A 19,237-nucleotide genomic window follows, 5' to 3' on the forward strand; every position below is an offset into this window, starting at 1 on the left:
TTTCATGGGCTTTGGAGGGGTTTTTGCAAGGTTTCGCTTCTCCTCGGAGTCTGCTCCTCCACCTTTCAGCCTTGAAGGCGACCGAAAAAAAAAAAAAAGCAAACCCCAAACTTGTGTTAGGAACAATAATCTCATTTGCAAAGAAAAATCCCTGGAATGGGGACTTATTGTAACGCCGTTGGGTAGCAAACTCAACTGCTGGGCTTTTTTCAATAAGGGAGCAAACTGCAGTATAACGCCAGTTGGCTCCTCCAGCGCAATTCTCCTAAATCATGATAGACAGATTGCGTGAAAAACAGGAATTCCAAAGAATTTCCTGCCCTGGGAACACAAGTTAAGGCTATATTTAACAACATCTGAAGCTGTCAAGAATGCTTTGTGGTTGGATAACAGAGCAGAAAAATGTGAAAAATGCAGGCTACTGCTATACCAAATATGGAAATATTGTTACGTCTGGTGTCTAAATCCCCATCTGGAAATACTTACGGCCATGAAAAGAAAAGACGCCACAACAGAAGCTTAAACTCTCCTTCCCGGCCCCAAATCTTAAGCTTCAACAAGGAAATACTACTCGAGGCCGCCCAACCCGAGTGAGGGACACAGTAAAACCGGTGAAAGAGGGGCTGGGCTGTCCGCTGCGGGCCCGGGCTCTCCTGCCACCCCGTTCCCGGTCTGGAAACCGGGCACCTGGCTGGGCGCTGGGCACCGCCGGGCCCCCGGGCTCCGCGCCCACCCGACACGTTTTGTTTCTCCCTCCGACGGCGGCAGCAACGACAAAGCGCCGGGTGCCGCCGGGGCGCGGTGTGGGGAGCGCAGGGAGCCGCCCGGCGGTGCCCTGGGCAGAGGCGCCCCCCTCGCTGCCGGCGGCGCGGGGGCCGGGCGGCGGGGCCCACTCCCGCACGGCGCTCACCGGCGCGGCCCCGAACGCAGAACGCTCCGTATCTAACCGTCCCCGCGTCCGGGCGGGTAACGGGGGAAAGCCGACAGAAAGCCGCCTAACGGGGCAAGGCCTCCGCGGCCCCGGGGCGCGCCGTGCCCCGGCCTCACGCCGAAAGCGCCCGCCCCGCGGCCCCCGCAGCGCGCGGGGGAGCCCCGCCGGGGCCCGGCGGGCGGCGGGCCCGGCAGGGGCGGGCGGAGGAGGGCGGGGGGCGGGGGGACCCCCCGCGGCAGGGCCGCCGCCAGCGGCCGCGGGGCCGGGAGACGGGGCGGGGCGGGGCGGCCGCGCCGCGCGCCAGCCGCATTCCTGGGATGCCGCGAGCGCTGGACGCGGCCGCGGCCCGGAACGCGCGACGTCAGCGCCGCGGCGCACGCGGCGGCCCCGCGCCCCATATAAGGCGGTCGCGCCCGCCGCCGCCTCAGACCGCGCCGGCCCCGCTCCCGCTCGCAGCCTCCAGCTGTCCGCCGCTCCCGCACCGCCGGCGATAGACATGGGCTCCGCCGGCACCCGCCCCGCTCTGGCAGCCGCTCTCCTCTGCCTGGCCCGCCTGGTAAGTGCCGCGGCGCTGCCCGGACCGGGCCGGGGGGAGGAAGAGGAGGAGGAGGAGGAGGGAGGCGGCGGCGCGGGGGGCTCCGCTCCGCTCCCGGCGCTCACCGGCCGCCGCTCTGCTCCGCTCCGCAGGCTCTAGGCTCGCCCTGCCCCGCCGTCTGCCAGTGCCCGGCGGCCGTGCCGCAGTGCGCCCCGGGCGTGGGGCTGGTGCCCGACGGCTGCGGCTGCTGCAAGGTCTGCGCCAAGCAGCTGAACGAGGACTGCAGCCGGGCGCAGCCCTGCGACCACACCAAGGGGCTGGAGTGCAACTTCGGCGCCAGCCCCGCCGCGCTGAAGGGCATCTGCAGAGGTAAGCGGCTCGCCCCCCGCCTCCCCCGGGGAAAAGCCCCGGTCCCCGTAGTGCCGAAGTTTAGTAATTTCGAGTCCATGTATGGTTATGCTTTGTTGTTGGTAGCTTGGCAGAAAGGCACATGACTTCAGCAGTCTGGAATGCGATTCAGTATGTCTGGGCTCCGCTAAACGCACATAAGGAAAAGTGATTCCTGACTAACTTATTGTTCTGGCCCCGCGTCTCCGGGGGATTGTAGGGAGCTCCGCCGTAAATTGAATTTAACAGACCAGCAAATACCTGCGCTTAAACCAGCGACTCCCGCCGCTGACTTCCCTCCTTTCCCTCTCTGTTGATCTCTGCAGCGCAGTCCGAGGGCAGACCGTGTGAATACAACTCCAAAATCTACCAGAACGGCGAAAGCTTCCAGCCGAACTGTAAACACCAGTGTACGTGCATAGATGGAGCTGTGGGCTGCATCCCGCTCTGCCCGCAGGAGCTCTCCCTTCCGAACCTGGGCTGTCCCAGCCCCAGGCTGGTCAAAGTCCCCGGGCAGTGCTGCGAAGAGTGGGTCTGCGATGAAAGCAAGGATGCGCTGGATGAGCTGGAAGGCTTCTTCAGCAAAGAGTTCGGCCTGGATGATTCCGAAGGCGAGCTAACCAGGAACAATGAGCTAATTGCCATTGTGAAAGGAGGCCTGAAAATGCTACCTGGTGAGTATGGGCTAATCTGTGTGACAGCGGCAGTTAAGGAGGAGGGAGGAGGCGGGAGGATGGCCACATGCTCCGTAGACCCCGGTGGAAAGAAAGTAAACCCAGTGAGAGGACATATTTAGGCTAAGTCCTCCTTTTCTTTTCCAGTTTTTGGATCTGAGCCACAAAGCCGAGCTTTTGAGAATCCCAAATGCATTGTGCAAACAACCTCCTGGTCCCAGTGCTCAAAGACGTGTGGAACTGGCATCTCCACAAGGGTTACCAACGACAATCCCGACTGCAAGCTCATCAAAGAGACCAGGATATGTGAAGTGAGGCCATGTGGCCAGCCTAGCTATGCCTCCCTAAAGGTAAATACAGACTCTTTAGTGCTCCTCTTCTTTCCAAACTGCTTTGGGTAGAGGGTGAAGGCTGGAGAAGAATCTCCTGCTAATAACATCATTGCCTCTCCTTTACAGAAGGGGAAAAAATGTACCAAGACTAAGAAGTCCCCATCCCCAGTGAAGTTTACTTACGCCGGATGTTCCAGCGTGAAGAAGTACCGCCCCAAGTACTGCGGCTCCTGCGTGGATGGCAGGTGCTGTACGCCCCAGCAGACCAGGACTGTCAAGATCAGGTTCCGCTGCGATGATGGGGAAACCTTCACCAAGAGCGTCATGATGATCCAGTCCTGCCGGTGCAACTACAACTGTCCGCATGCAAATGAAGCTTATCCCTACTACAGATTAGTCAATGACATTCACAAATTTAGGGACTAAGTTGTGTTGGGGGTGGGATGCTAAACAGAATTTTGAAGTAATCAGCCATGGAGAAAGGACCTTTGACGGAAATGGTGCCTTGCCCATTTGAGGGCAACATTGAGATGTTACAAGAGTGCACTGTGCAACTGGACACTAATGCAACAGATTTAAGCATACTTAAAGCTTCATAGTACTGGAGCATCTTTACTGCTTCTTTTTGGAGCACCTTATCTAATTATATACTGTTTTCTGTTTGTAAGTGATCAGATAAATGTTTTGTTCCGGTTATGAAAACTTCTTCTATCCTGTTCAATTTAACACTATGCTTCTCCCCCTCCCTCCATCTTCTCCCACCCTTTCCCAACCAAGTTGGAAGTTACATTCCTTCCTGAGGTGGGCACTTGTGGGGTGTTCACAGTGGCAGCTATTATGTACCAACTAGTTTAATGGCAAACAGAAATCAGTTGTTTTAAAGCTGAGTATTTTATTTATCAAACTGTAGCTTTTTGTGTTTTTCTTTGAGTTTGTTTTTTTTTTTTTTACCCCTTCCAGCCCCTGTAATACTGGAATAAGTTGTAAATGATTTTAATTTTATATTCAATGAATTAAAAGAATTTATTTATGGAATTAATCATTTAATAAAGAAATATTTACCTAACTACCCTTAGTAGAGCATTCTGATAGGCAACAGACTTAAATGCAGCACATGCAAGAGCCTTCTGTGAAAGCTTAGATTCTTTGAAAATTAAAACAAGCTCTACTACAGATGCAGCAATGTACTAGAAAGCCAAGTCTAATTTCTTGGGTAAATGATGTTTTTGAAGTGGTGTATGCAGTCTGCAACCCCACACTCTAGAAAGTATATACAGAAAAAGCTGCTTGGCAGCAAAAGCAAATGTTTGATAGAGAGACTGAAATGTTAATTAGACTGTCAGATTATTCAAACTGTCCTGGAATTTGCAACATAAGGTACTTCATTAGAATGCAGTGCATGCATGGTGATGTTGAACATCGGGGTGGAAGTGGTCGTCAGGTCTCACATATTTCAGTGGCTGCTTTTTGCAAATTAATACATTTCTGTGGCAGAAGAATGTTTCCTACAGTCTGCAGGAGGTAGTTTGCTTTCACTAAATTCAAATTAAATGAGCTTGAAGCAATGACTTTTGTTAATCCTAATAACCCAGTGATGAAAAGTAAACATACTGTTAACAGGAGAAGAATGTGAGGAATTTCAAGTACTTCTCCAATAGAGTAAAAGGCAAAGCAGCTACTCTTTTCCCCACCTCCCCACTTTTTAAATATGTAAGTACACTTCATACTGTGGGACACAGATGACATCTGGCTAACCAAGGGAGTTGTAAGCTAGCTAGCTGGCATGCGGTAAGAAAATGACATTTAAAAAATGAACTAGAGGAGGATCTGAGAAAGCATCAAACATTTGTATTGTTCTGGTCAGCATAAAGCTGCTCTACAGATAAGACTGAAAGGAAACCGACAAGGGGTTTTTTTTTTGCCCTCCTTGTGACCGGTTAGTTCTCTGGCAAAACATCCTCCCATAAAGCTACTTCTCGTAAAAATACGGAGAACGATTTTGAGGTTTTGGAATTGTGAAGGGGTGGTACCCAGTGTCACATAGATGCAAAGTGGTTAAGAGTCAACTTTTTATTAGACATAACTATTTCAATAAAATAAATGGCCAAATATCTTAGAAGCTCATCTCTGGCAGCTAATGCTTTGCCTGAGAAATTACAGCCATCTCTCTTCTGCTCAGTCAAGTTCTCTTCCCCCAAGGCATTCAAAACTTGAGCTGTTTTGGAATTCACCACCTGGCCACCAGTCTCTGCTCTACCTAAACTTGTCTGTACAATATTTGTTGACAGGAAAGGTGTAAAAATGCAGTGAAGTGCTTTTGCTTGGCTTCTACTCATATCTAGCACAGAACACTTCACTGCATCAGCCACTCACTGAGAAATCGTCAGGTTTAGATGTTGGGTTATTGCACAGAGAGAGGAAGAGGCATACACTGCTCGCAGACACACAGCAGCTGCCTGCGCATTCCCCACCACCCCCACTGTCACTTATACTTGAATAACACCCATCTTCAAACCAATGTAAGTAACAGCCCCGAAAAGTTACATACACGTGTAACTATACTGTGCATAGACTGTATGTCTGTAACGCACACCATACACAAATCAAAGCGGCCCTCCCAACACCTGCCTAAAGCGTGGCTCTACCCAGGCCCTGGATTTTACAACTTGCACATTGGGCTTTCCATGTTTCATCAAGTAGAGGGATGGTTCTGTAATCTGCTCACTAGAAAAATGTACTGTTGGGAGAATAAGGGCTGCGGGAGCAGATCATGCAAACATAAGCATAAAATATACTAAATGAAATTATCCTGCTATAAAGAGAAGGAATGAACCCCACTGAAATGAACCACAAGTCTTCGAGGGCTGGGATCTCACACCAACTGATTATCATCCATACAGTCCTCACTTTTTGCATTCCACAATCACATGGCAAAGCTACTAAAATCCACAATTCCCAATACTATAAAAAGAATTGGTGTCATTTTTTGTGTATCATCTTTGCACTTGCTTTGAAATCTTTATATCTGTTGTTCCAGCAGAAAAAACCCCTAAATACTAGGCATGAAAATATAAGTGATAAAAGCACAGGTTCCTTTAAGTGTGATGAGCAGGGCTTACAGGTAAGGTTAATGAGCACAACTATGATTTTATTTCTTGGTCAAAAACTAAGATATCCACATCCTTCTTCAAGGTGAATACTAATAGATGAGGAGTTAGGAACATCATAGATAACGTACACGACAAAGCAGTAAGTTGTCAGCTCATTTCAATGCCAGGCCATCAAGCAGTTCAAACCCTGAAAATAAAGCCACCTGTGCCCCATGGAGCTCCTCTGAGCAGGGAGACCCCAGGAGACCCCCGTGCTTCTCTGGGGAGCCCTGGCACCCCAGAAGAGCCAGCAGCACCACTGAAGCCTGTGGGCTCATGTTTCAGCACCGTCCTCTCCACAGCAGCCCCTGCTTCAGCCGTCCCACCTCTCCCCTCTCATGTCTGACCCTGGTCCTTTGCATGTTTATTTTTAAGCGGCTCCAATCTGTCACACCAGCCCCCCACCCAGCTGTCCGGGTGCAAGTGCTGGGGTCACCCGAGGATGGCGAGTGGTGGCACGGGGCAGTTTGCTGAATCTGGTGCTGCCGCCAAAAGGAGCATCTGTCAAACTACACTTCAGGACTGAAGGAACGTGTAGTCTTGTATTCAGTGCACTTACTTATGAGGGTTTGATGGTGGTAGCCACTATAATATCACGGTTATATATAAAATCTTCCCTACTAATGAAGGCAACACAGTGAAGACAAAGTTTCTGCTTCCTTCAGTGCTGCATCACAGGAAACAAAAGCAGGAATATGCAGAAAACAGACTTCCATGATTACATTAAATCCTCTCTCATGGGATGCTGCTAGCTCACTCTCCTGAATGAGCAGCAGATGGAGGAAAAGCTAACATCTTACCGACAGTGGGACAGCCAAGCTATGAATTAACCCTCGCTGAGCCGTGAGAACCTCTCCACTCCGTATCTAAATTACTGCGGAGCCCACGGCAGAGCAGTCCCCACCGGGCTGCCTGACCCTCCAGTGGACATCTGGGAATCAGGCCCATCTCCCCGCTACTGGTGGGAAGCCGGTGGGCTGCGCAGGAACAGGCAGAGACAGTGTGGATCAGTGGGGTTGCCAGGGGAGGGTCTCCAGTGCTTACAGCCCATTGAAGGTGAATGAATCCCCCCCAGGTCTTGAGGACTGAAACAAAGTTTGCAGTAGGCCGTCGTTCGGCCAGAAGCAGTTAAATGTGTCACAGCAGAGGCTTGCTCTTGCCCAATGCTCGCCCTTCTGAAAAATCCTGCAGAAAAGTAGTTTGATGCACGTGTGCATTTTAGTTTACTCCTGTTTAATCAGTGGAACTATTTCCATGCAGTGCCCAGAGTGCTCAGCACGCTGCAAGGGAAGGTTGGGTAGTTTTATTGTCTGCTCTGCCTCAAGCCTGTTTTTCCATCTTGACATGTCCCTGTTTTCATCTTCATGGTTTTTTTTCTCCACATTACACAGCCATGTATAAAATAGCTCATAGAAATGTGGAGGTACCACGGTGAAAGCAATAACTTACAAATAGCTTTGGAGATACCTATAAACACATTTCAACTCATGAATGACTGAACTGCACTGAACTGCAGTGAGATTTATTGTCTAGAAAATATAAATCCTGTAAAAGAAGACTTCAACCAACAAAATGATACAATAAGCATCTGTCTGTATTATCCTGTAAAGACCAAACACCAAGAAACTGAATAGATGGTATCCGGTATGCTATGATTTTTTCCCCCCCAGAAAAACTAGAGCTATGACTTCTACATACACAATTTATATTGGAGAAGTTCCTGAAAGACCCCACGGCACCATTCACATAAGCAACTTTATTTGTCTTGAAATACAACCACTTACGGCATGGAATGTAGCAACTGTCCAGGAAGAAAAGATTACACAAGATTTTGTAAGGTTGTTATTTACCAGGCAAGAAATTTAAAGGGTGCATAGATTTGCCAGATTGGAATCTAGCTAGGACACGTACATTAACAGCTTAACGTCATGATGAATGGCGTTTCAGTAAGAATGAAGGGACTCCATTATAAGCATCAGCTAAACAGTCAGCAGTGTAGTCCAGCAATATTTTGAGAATCCTGGTTGAACACCAGATCAAAAGAAGCCCAGTATATTGACTGAGTCAAACACCAGTTTCTCCGAAGCTACTGATTTCCTTCAGCATCTCAAACCAACCAGGTTAGATCCTAATTAGTTGATGAATTTGACAAAATCAGACATCAAGATGTTGATGCTGTAAAACCAGCAAGCCTATTAAGGAGAACTTAAACCGGGAAAACATATTTTACTCTGCAGAAGCACATACTTGTGCTGTAGTGGAACAACCCCATTAAAATAAATATGCATGCCCAAGCACAGCTGAAAATAGAGGTAGGAAAAGAGATCAACAAAGAGATACCACTGAAAAGTTTAGATATGAAAGTGATGGGGACTTCTCAGGCAAGCTTTTAACGCCACCCATTTCTCTTTTTCCTGCATATCTACAATTCATCCACCAACTTCATTTTTACCTCACTTGGGCATATCTCTACTCCCTATTGGAACTCTTGGCAAAATGGACAAGTTCTGGGGCTACAATACAATTCAGTGGAAAACCTTGCAGCAAGGAGTGGAAAGGCAATAGCAGCTTTCACAGTCACTTCTTCCTCCTTCTTGAAGCAGAACTGGGATGATAGGAAGAAAGTGGCAATGTGATTTTAAAACCACTTTTGCTTTCTCCACCAGGCAGGATCCTGCAGGAACCAGCCAGCTCCCAGTGTGGTAATTTGTTCTCTAAATCAAGACTCCCTCTCCTCTCTCATTTTTATCCCCGCTGCTTTGGCAGATTATTTTTAACCCATTCTGATTTGTTATGCAACCCCATGAACGGCTGTACTGATGCAACTGATGCAAAAAGAAGCCTCATGCAAAAGGATTAGATAAATATGAGGACTACTGTGCCAGTTAAAAAAACCAAACAAAACAAAACCTCACTGTTTCTATCACTAATAGCAGCCAGTAAGTCCACAAAGACTTCCCCTTGCCCCAAAGGTAGGCAAGGCTCTAGTGGCTTTCCATATTTTATCACTCTATTGTTTTTTCCTGCCAAAAAGCCTACTACAGTAAGATAGCCTGGAAATGCTTTTCGTCAGGAAAAGTTAGCAGTGGTGAAATCAGGCCAAGCCAGTGGAACTTTGCTTCCAAAACAAAAAAAATGTTAAAATGCAGAGCCAATGAGGGAAAGAAGCTCTTGCAATAGAAGCATCATTAGAGCTAAGTCACTGTCTGATGGGTCACTGAGACCCAGGCAGGACACAGTGGGAACACATTCCTGTTATCAAATCACAGACAGGCAGCAAAACAACTATCCTTGTTTTTCCTGGTTTTACATGTCATCTGCAACTTCCCTTTCAGTTTCAGTATTTATTTCAAGTTGTTTTTGCTGCCATTTCTTGTTTGTCTTGCATACATGTGACTTCCTTCCATTTCACCACAAATTTCCACCAAATAAAACCATATGCACTGCCATAGCAACATTTTAATACAAACACAGGGTAATCTTTGTTCACTGAAATACACAGTTCATTTTTTTTTTTTGTCTTATTAACAGAACCTGCATCTGCATACAGTTTAACTAATGTCATAGCAACAACATAAACACAAATTCAAGATATTTTTTCCTTTGGAGGGAGGAAGAATAAATATTTTCAGGAAAAGAGTGTGGGACTTCAGAAAGCAAAATGAAGTGTTTGTGACCAAATATGGCCTGAAGTTACATCATCACAGCTCTGTATTTACTCTTTGAAAGCCTGCTCTTGTAAGGTGTTATACATTCTCAGTTCCTACAGATGTCAATAGAGAACAGCTGTATCTGGCAGTGCAAGGTCTGAATCACAGCTGTGCTTATACACAACACATAGGTGCTCTCAGCACTACGGTGAACTTGGAAATTTATGCACTTTTTTAGACTAGAGTGCATGCTCTGCATGACAGTTTTACTCCTAATGCAAAGTAAAACTGCACTGTTTGACTGAAAGAACAAAAATCGGTCCAGCATGCCTCTAAGACCTAGCACAACCACACATCTTGAGGTGTGACCCTCTTTTCCTCTATGGATCAACAATTCCTAATGCAGAGATAATTACAGTAAAACCTAGAATTCAGATGTGTTCATTCAAAACTTAGTTGTTACACTGACAGGGGGTATAACATTCTTTATCCAGGACAGCTCAATAGCTTATGCCTCATACCCCCAGGAAGTTATACAAAAAAAGGAGAAGAACCAAGTTCTCTCCTATGGCTGACTCAGTCCTACCTCTCAGCTATTGCTATGCTCTTAGCTATGCTGTATTTTTGTCCTTTATGGCTTGTGAAAGGGATGACTTCATTAAGCTTTTAATTTTTTTAAGTAGTGCGTTCATTCATGACAAAAGCCTTTACTCTTTGCTTTGTAAGCTGATGGTCCTGCAGCTCAAGCATGCTGTGAGGGTTCAGGGTTTGAAACCTGGAAAGTCTAAACATTAAAAGAAATGCCGTAACAACACTACTCACAAATAGCTTGTTCCTTCTGTGACAAGTAGTTTATAGAGAAAAATAAATGTGTAGTAGGCATAAAATCAAGCCCTGAACGCAAGCTGGTGTTGAATGAATATGAGAACAGCATCACGCAGTTTTCATTCAGAGACATCATCTGTGCTGAAACAAGGCAGAGTCCTGTAGGGACCCTCATGTAATGATTACAAAATGGACAGAACTGAAGTCTTACATGCAGCCTTAACTCCATGTCTTGAATTTCAAGTGTTGGAACAGAAATTTAAAAATACAGCTTTTAAAGATGCATTTTCTCTCTTCATTTTATTACAAGATGCTTGTTCTGGGTTAAGTCACTCAGAAAGACTTCCCCTAACTGCCTATGAAAGTGTTAAAAACCATCTGCCCAGCCAAAGAGTGCATAAACTTTGATTAAATCAGTAACCTTATTAGTATTGGAATTACCACTGTTGCAGGACCTTCATTGGTCACCTGTCATCAGTAAGGCTGTGCTTTTAGCCAGAGACCATCATTTTGATTAATTTTTATGAACAAAAATTGAAAATGTTTAGCAAAACTGAGTAAAAATAATTGATTTTCATCTTGGCTTGCATTTGACTCATGACTGCTCAAACTAGTATAACTGTTATCAAATTTAAATAAAAATAGGTAAATAGTAACCTGGGAATGAATGGCAAATGCTACCAAGGCCTTTTACTCTCAATTTGATTCAACTCTGGAAGATGCTTCCCAGCTTTGTTTGGGAAATTTCAGTTCTAGTAACCACCACAGGAATGCTACTTAATAATTTTTTAAAACCTTCTTTATGGTAGGAAAAAATTTAAATGTGAAGGATAGATTTAACAGCATCTTCATTTAAAAACAAATTATGGTTGCATTTGACTTACAAGGAAGTTTAAACTAGATTTATAGAAGGAAAAAAAAAAAACCCACACAGGCAAATCCTTTCATACAATTAATGAAAACCTCCAAGAGTGTAGAAAAGTAATGCAAATTACAAATCTGCGTTCCTCAGCCAAAGACTAATCACACACACATGCAGATCAACACTAATATTTGCAGCACTCTCATTTCCACTGTGTGCTATGAATCTTAACAGAAATGCCACGCTTTTACTCCAGATGAAACATTTTCTGGCAAATGAACTGTGGCAGTTTTGCTGTTCTGCTCTTTTGTCGGTGTTATTATGAACAAGTTCAAGACTGATTTAAAGTAATTTGTGGCTACCAAGTCAGCGTGTAGTAATCACTGATTAGGAAAAGCTTATTCACTTTCACTGAACTGAAAAAATATGAAAGCAGCACCTATAGCGAGGAATCCTGGTCCTTTAAAAAGGGTTAAAAAAACAAACACTGAAACAAGAGGTGGGCAGAGGACCAACAATGACTAAAAAAGAAAATAGAGCACAGGTGGCTACTGCCAGGCAAGAAGAAAAACTTCCCTGTTTTACCAGGGATTGCAAAACACACAAGGGAAAGGACATGTGATACCACTGTGACAAAAAGTAGTATGTGACTACAAAGGTCTGACACTCTTTCCAAACTTCAGTAGCTAGATGTCACAGCAAACAATTTTTTAATGACCATTTATTTGCAAAGGTGTGAAAAAAGTAACTTCTAAAACAGCTCAAAAATCTTCTCCCCACAGCATGACTGGTAAGGAACCGACAGCCCTGTGCCCTGAAGCCTGGACTGAGAGTCTGGAAGCCCGAGCCCTCTCCCATACTGCTGCCACAGCCTCCTGTTACCTCAAAAAGTTCCGTCACTGCTTTCTGTTGTCTTTCCACCTATAATGCCAGCAGTAACAGGAATAAGACTCAGGACTGAAAAACCACCTTCATGGCAGCTTAGTGTGCATCCCATGCCACCAACTTTTGTCACAAAGGTGTTAGTCTCAAGCAGGAGACATACAGACTGGGGTAACAACAATGGCAGCAACAACCTCACAGAGCTGTTTACAAAGTGATCATGTCCTTAAGACTTTACAGATGCTGACTTAGCTAGACCTTTGCAAACTAACCCCAAACGCCTGTGCTAATTCCTGAGAACTCCCCAGTGCAAGTGTGCAGAGGGGCCCACCTGCCTCTCACAGCCCACAGTGCACAGTTCGACCCCACAGATACAGTGGTAAGTGGTCTGGGATACAGAAATCTTCCCAGAAGTTAACAACAGATTTCTACTGTCAGCAGATGATACAGTACAGGACTTTTTAAAAAGGTTTATTTGTTTTTAAGGAGGTAAATTTAGTTGATATTCCAGTAAATCTTTACAATACCTGGCTTCAGTTGGTAAACTAGTTATCTGATATGCATAACTTAAGCATTGTTTAGAAGTCCAAGATATTAGCACTAGTGACACTCTATGTATCAATTTCTATTGATTTTAAAACCCACGCTAAATTAGAAGATCAGGGTAGAAGGTTAAACATACAGCAACATGCCATTCTGAAAACATGGTTTGACCTGTCCTTAACACATTAAACAAGATGCAACCAAGTAAGAAAAAAAAATAATGTATTGCACCAAGCACCCAAAATGTCACCACAGAAGATTAAAGTCAGAAGTAAGATCATTTGCAGCAGCTCAGCATGACAACAGAATACTCTAAAAGAAAATTAATCTAATGAAACACCAGTGGGGTTTTTTTAGTAAGTTTAAGCATTAAGACTCAAATCCACATATAAATATGCAATCAGATATTTAAACTCAGAAATCAGACACTGAGCTGTCAGGGCAAAAGGAAAAATATATTGTTGAAGCTAACTTGGAAACTTTGAATCTGTGTTACTCTGATTTATTAAAGATACATGGACAAAAGGCTGCAATTAATTAAGAATACCATTTTTTTTCTGGAACCAGCAATCTCTTTATTTACATCCCTGAATATGCATTACTAAATCCAAAAATAAGCAGGCACTTTGGAAGTGCTGCCTTTAGTGAAAGAAGCCATCCAAACCTCTGAGAACTCTGCTGTATAAAGATTTAATTAAATAATAATAAAAAAAATACAAAATGCTCATTCCACCCTCTTCTCTCAAAGAACTGTCATGAACTGTCCCGAATTTCCCCTTCTTCCATAGATGAAAGGGATGAACTTTCACTGTCCGAGTTCTCTGCAGGTTCACTGGCATCTGAGGGTGTAGGACACAAACAAAAACCAAACAAGCAATTAGTTTCAGCAATATTGTTTCTTTATCAGAGGCAGCTTTGTATCTTCTTTTCCTTTTAATCACACTTTCCTGAGGACAGCTATTTCATCAGACATAACCAGTGTCATAACATGGGATAAAGCCCTAGGTAGGACCTTGTTGAAGGAGAAAGCAAGACAAAGGTGAGAATTTCTTCCAGTTTTTAAATGTTGGTCTTTCAGACAAGTGTAGGTAAGCAGAGTATTTATCCCACACAAAACTCTTCCTCTTCATCCACTGAGAATTTCAAATTGTTCACTTGGCTTATTTGTTTTAAATGTTGTTTTCTGGGTTACTGTATACATGTATCGTAACTGTAAAGAATTACAAATCATTTACACCTTTATTAGCGTTTCAGTTAAGATGAGGAACTATTAAGAAATTCTCAGTGGAAATGGGAAATTAAGATGATGCACCTTGCTCCTTCCACATGTTCCAGCATCCTAAACATGGCGTTAATCTGTGTGAATCCATGAGCTAAGGCTGATGAGGTTAAAGCTGCACTGTAACTTGTGCTTTAGGACATGGCTGTTGTGCTCTGCCAAGATCGTATCATGAAGCACTCATTTCCCAAACTGGTTTTCAGCCTCACACTCTCAGACTCCTTCTTTAACAAGCACTGACCCCGCTCACCTTGTGGTGAGGTCACCAAATGCCACTGGTCGATGGCACTCAGGCAGCACAAAAACAAACTACAGCAAAGTCAGCCAGTCAGCCCATGATTCACACACGCTCTGCTCTCATTGTTATTTTCAGTGCTTGATCCAACTATGAATTTAAAGAAGTTTATGAGCATTTAGTGTCAGATGCTTCATTAAGGAAATGTTACTGAAAGGGAGCTGATGAAGTATAGTTACTGTCAAGATAAGTTCTACAGCTGGCAAACATGAATAGTACATAGGACACAGTGTGCACCTGTACAGTTTCAATGGAATTTGTTCAAGAAAATAGAAGCATTTCACCCAGAAACATTGGAGGTCACATTTTGTCTACATTAAATCTAGTGTATAATCAATTAACATTTATATGCCAGATATGTACTGAGTAATGCACAAAGTAAGGATTGTTTTTGCCCCTAAGTCCTGTGAAAACTTCTATAATCCCCTACTATCTTCAGCCATGACTGACCTTGTATGCCGAAATCAGAGCACCTGTACTTTTTGCTGTAAGCAAGTCAAGCATCAAAACATCACATAAAAGAATGTGGCAATCTTCTGACTCACAGTGAAGCTCAACAAATTTTAGCTTTAGTTTAGTCTGTTACAGTAAGTTTTATTTAACAGGAATTCTAGATTGTCGTCACTCAAAATAACATATTTTTATGGTGTTGATAGCATTCCCTATAAATTAAGATTGCCCAGTCCTTCCCACGATAAAACTGTCTGCAGTTTACTTATAATGTAAAATTTTACTTATAATGTAAAATGGGTTTAAATTTTTCAGTGCCAGTTTCCTTCCTCAAACCTTATTTTCCTTATTTTTTTGAAAGTTTCAGCCAAAATACTTCAGCCATTTCTGAGAACAAGGACAGGAGAAATAGGCTTTGTCCTCATTAAATTCTAGCAGTCTCTCTTGGCGTCTAGCTCTAGCTCTCCCCCAGTCTTTGGGGGGAGTCACTTGAATCATGGGGGGAATGGTGACCTTTCCCCAGCACGTGCCTGTTGCTGTGGCAATGAAAACTTGCCTCTGTTCCTTCTGGGGAAGGGGGTAGAGCTGAGATTGCTCTGTAAAGAAGCTTCATTTTAGCAGTTAAATTCCCACAAAACTTTGTTTCTTTTTCCAGCCTGGGCTCTTTGAAAACAGACCCTGGAGGGCTATGGTAGTTGAAGCCCCTGCGCTCCAGCAGACACCCTGCCAGACATCCACTCATCAATGCGGCAGCTGTTTGCCCGGAATGCCAAGGGCAGGTCAGCCAGACAGGCGCTCCGAGACAACTGTCCCTGCCGGTGCACATGGAGGAGGAAGGCAGAAAGGAAAGGCAGTATTGACAGAGATAGGGTAAGCCAGAGCAGGATGGATGGCTTAGGAGTGTGCAACTGATACAAAAAGCCACACGTGTCGAAGAAACTGGACTGCAAGTAACACACAAGATGCCTCAGCAGAAAGGTCACCTCTTGGGAGATGGGAGTGGGCTAAAGCACCTCTCTGATTACAACAGACTTCTCCCTGGAGAGTCTGGAGGTGAACCCAAGATTTCCACTCTTAGCAATTATCTGTGAATGCAACTGGTAAAGCAAACTAAATACTTTATTTTCTCCTTTATTCTATAAGATGACACACAACAGAAGAGCACATGATTGTGCCATACTTCAACAAAAGTGCTATTTTGTCTTCAAGCGGAATAACTGCAGAAAAAAAGCCCTCATATTTTTATATTCATGTTCTGAACATGCTTTTCCTGAAAGAAGCTGGGGTTACTGTGGCAGGCTTCCACTCTTAACAGAAAAAGCTCCAAGAACACGGGGTCCAAACCAAACTCAAGGCTGAAGTATTAATATGTTAACTAAAAAGATGTACAAAAATAAATTATGAGAAAAATTGTGAAAATAACTTCCCCCCCCCCCCATTAACTATAATCTTTTGCTATGTTGTACCCAGGACACCTCAACACAGAGCTGTGCACTTGATTTTTATGGAATCTACAGAAACAGTTTAAAAAAAATTTAAGAAAATTAATGGTTCCCAAAACCTGAAATAGCTGCCAGGGTTTCTTGAATATCAGCTTCAGGGATGACTAACTGAATGATCCCTGCAGCACAGGAGGGTCACCGTCCTGAAGACACACACTTGCACTGCCCTGTAACAGAGCTATCGGCACTTCCCCAGCTATTACTGACTCTCTCTTCCCTTTGCCCTTCTACTCTGCCTTCTACAGAATCAGCTAGTTGCTGTTGCAGCACAACCTCAAAATATAGTTGGACAATCAACACTTATTTGAATCTATACCTACTACTGAAAAGCAAGGGACCTAGATCAAGAAATAATGGATAAACTGAAAGTATCTAGTTTCTTTGTACTCCAGTATATGTACATACAATCCTAGGGCGAGTATCAGTGGCCCTAGGTGCTCAGGGAAGACTCATTTCCTGGCATGGTGTCTCACTCTGAGCTCTTGCAGTACATACTGCAAGAAATATTTGCATGCCATTTCTTTGAGAGCAGATTGCTCCAATGGATCACTTAGTGTCATCTAGCCAGAACAGCCAAGATCCACGAAAGTTTGGTATCACTGGTACAATATTCTCAGTCTCCTATTTATTCAGTGAAATTATGTACCTATAGAGCCGTGATTGAGTTGCCGCAGAGAAACAGCCATTGCAAACATATTTCAAAGCTTTTCCTCAGAAATCTGTAAAAATTACAAACTGGTCCATCACTGAAAAGTACGGAATTTGGTAACTAAAGTGACAAGCTGGGCGACTAAGAGACAAGGGAACTGATTCCCTCTATCAGCAGCTGCAGAAAGCTGAGCTGGGACACAAAGCATTTATACTGGGGAGAAATATGGACATTAACTTCAAAAATAAAATACAAATGTCTGCTAGACCTGGACTCTCCTCTAAGTCAACTCCATGATTAAAGTTTTCTCTCAACTAAGTACTTTTTGAAAGATAACACTGTGCTTTTAACCTACCCAAACAGCTACTTTGCCATCATGATTTCTAATAACTATCCTGTAATTCAGAATTATTTGTCCAGTGTTAGGAGTTATGCTGGGAAATAATGAGGAATGATTCCTTTGTATGATTAGCAGGCTTACTTAAAATTCATCTTCCGCAGACAGCTTAACTTTTTAGAAATAACTAACTCTGTCAAACTTTGCTACATACAAAATTTGGCACAAGTCTGCAAAGTTGTTTTAACTTAATGGCTAAAAATATATATATAAAAAAAGAATCAAGCACCAGTAAACAAAGTTAGGAAAAACACATACAATACAACTTATGGACGTAAGCCATCAGCCAGCAGTTTTAAGACAGAGCATTCACAACAGCTTTTTCATAGACGTCTTTTATATCCAGAGGGAAATACAAGACATACTGCACATTCCTGGTATTATTAATAGGTGTATCCTTAATTATTGTTTATTTAACTAAAATAGCCAAGTATAGCATAACAGGAAATAAATATATGCTTACCTTGGCCAAGAACCACCATGTCATTCTTCAGTGTTTTCAAGACCACAAATAACGTTGGATACTCAATTATTACTTTGCCTTTCAAATTGTCTAGGAGGCTTCTACTGGCATCCAGTTCATTGTACCTTAAAAATAACAGGGAAGTTTATTATAAATTTTAATACTACCACAGACATAATGTACACTTTCTGGAAAAAAACAAAACAAACACCTTTCTTGCAATTCACAGGATTTTCAGATTCTATCATGTTCAGAAGACCTCACGATTCAAATTACATATCCGGTCTTATTATCCAACTACATAATCTTTTTTAAACCCTCCTAACATCTAAGCATAAGAACAAGAGAATCAAAGTCAGATTTCTCTAAGGACTGATATGTTTTATGAGTTCTTAATGACTACCTTTACCAACTGGATGCGGACATAGAGTTATCAAAATGGATATATTTACCAAAGTCAGATTCTAAATTAAAAATAAGACTTAATGTTCTATTTATGGGCTTTAACACTACAAGTTTAGTTTACATGGTTAGTAGTGTACCTTATTTATCCCGTTTGCTTCTCAATTATCAGTGAAGTACTGGGAAGATGAAATAAAAAGCATATCTGGACAACTACTAAAGTGAAGGTATAGTGAAAGCACTCAGAGCTTTGCCTTTCTAGAAGTAAGGGCTCTCATACTCAGAACACTGGGGCAATAATTTCTAAAAGATGGTACAACACCCCTATTTACGCCTAGGCAAATTTCTGCTAACAGCACCATCTGTAAGAAACCCCCTGTAGAAATCCCCATGTATGTGTGTGCTACAAGAGGCACATGACTCAGATGCGCAGTCCTTTCCCAGAAAAGGGCTCCTCTTCACCCTGGAGGGTGAAGCCAGGTAAGTAACAAACAATGCACAGTAATAAAAAGAAATTGAGCATCTTCTCCACAATTATTTCCTAGAACTATAATATTCTCTCCCAAATCTTTAACTGGAAACATGGACGTGGGATTCTTGGGAAAGGAAGGGACATTTCAAAGCCCCCTGAAAGAGAAATCCTGTTGCTTTCACTTGCTATAACTACAGCATCCAACAGATGCTCTGATATTATTACACTGCAATCCAAGTTATGCAATTCTTTCTGTAATCAGCATTATTAAATTACTACTAAGCCATTGTATCAGTTGAAGGCAAATGAAGTTCAAAACCAAAATATACTGTAGGCAATAAATGGAGTATTTCCCATAGCTGCTCTACATCCTCTGATCATTAACATATTATGCAGTTTTTCTTTTGCCAAAACCAACACTGGATGGGTGAAGGAAATGATAAACTTTATGATTTACAGTAATGTGTGATTAAGAACAGTACATCAGAGGAGTCAGCACACAAGAAGAATACTGAAGGTAAAACAGGATTTGAGTTCTTGGGATTTAAGGGAAACTTA

At 43.4% G+C, this 19,237-nt stretch overlaps 2 protein-coding genes and 1 long non-coding RNA gene across 4 annotated transcripts in view; 1 reads left to right on the forward strand and 2 right to left on the reverse strand.

Annotated features, from left to right (window-relative positions):
* Window positions 1-740, reverse strand: part of LOC141946514 (uncharacterized) — a 37,138-nt gene extending 36,398 nt beyond the window's left edge. For both annotated transcript variants that reach the window (XR_012629855.1, XR_012629856.1), the window contains exon 1: window positions 487-740. This is a non-coding gene — a long non-coding RNA (uncharacterized LOC141946514). The remainder of the gene's footprint in view (window positions 1-486) is intronic.
* A 632-nt stretch (window positions 741-1,372) lies between these two features.
* CCN1 (cellular communication network factor 1) lies at window positions 1,373-3,925 on the forward strand. The gene is made up of 5 exons (XM_074876428.1): window positions 1,373-1,487; window positions 1,619-1,835; window positions 2,180-2,527; window positions 2,675-2,877; window positions 2,986-3,925. Exons 1-5 carry the CDS (start codon window positions 1,428-1,430, stop codon window positions 3,283-3,285), a joined length of 1,128 nt encoding a protein of 375 aa, XP_074732529.1. The 5' UTR covers window positions 1,373-1,427; the 3' UTR covers window positions 3,286-3,925.
* An 8,757-nt stretch (window positions 3,926-12,682) lies between these two features.
* ZNHIT6 (zinc finger HIT-type containing 6) overlaps window positions 12,683-19,237 on the reverse strand; it is a 37,423-nt gene continuing 30,868 nt past the window's right edge. The window contains exons 9-10 of the mRNA XM_074876429.1: window positions 17,806-17,930; window positions 12,683-13,609 (exon numbers count right to left, since the gene is read on the reverse strand). Of these exons, the coding sequence (XP_074732530.1) occupies window positions 13,524-13,609; window positions 17,806-17,930 (211 nt within the window). The 3' untranslated portion in view covers window positions 12,683-13,523. The remainder of the gene's footprint in view (window positions 13,610-17,805; window positions 17,931-19,237) is intronic.

Source organism: Strix uralensis, chromosome 8, assembly GCF_047716275.1.
Source record: "Strix uralensis isolate ZFMK-TIS-50842 chromosome 8, bStrUra1, whole genome shotgun sequence".
Taxonomy (NCBI): Eukaryota; Metazoa; Chordata; class Aves; order Strigiformes; family Strigidae; genus Strix; species Strix uralensis.

What these genes read in the sequence shown, in the direction of transcription:
- CCN1 (XM_074876428.1), top strand. Translation starts at nt 1,428, where the DNA reads ATGGGCTCCGCCGGCACCCGCCCCGCTCTGGCAGCCGCTCTCCTCTGC. An exon ending in TCCTCTGCCTGGCCCGCCTG is followed by an intron (nt 1,488 to 1,618) that starts GTAAGTGCCGCG and finishes TCCGCTCCGCAG; the next exon opens with GCTCTAGGCTCGCCCTGCCC. An exon ending in GCTGAAGGGCATCTGCAGAG is followed by an intron (nt 1,836 to 2,179) that starts GTAAGCGGCTCG and finishes TGATCTCTGCAG; the next exon opens with CGCAGTCCGAGGGCAGACCG.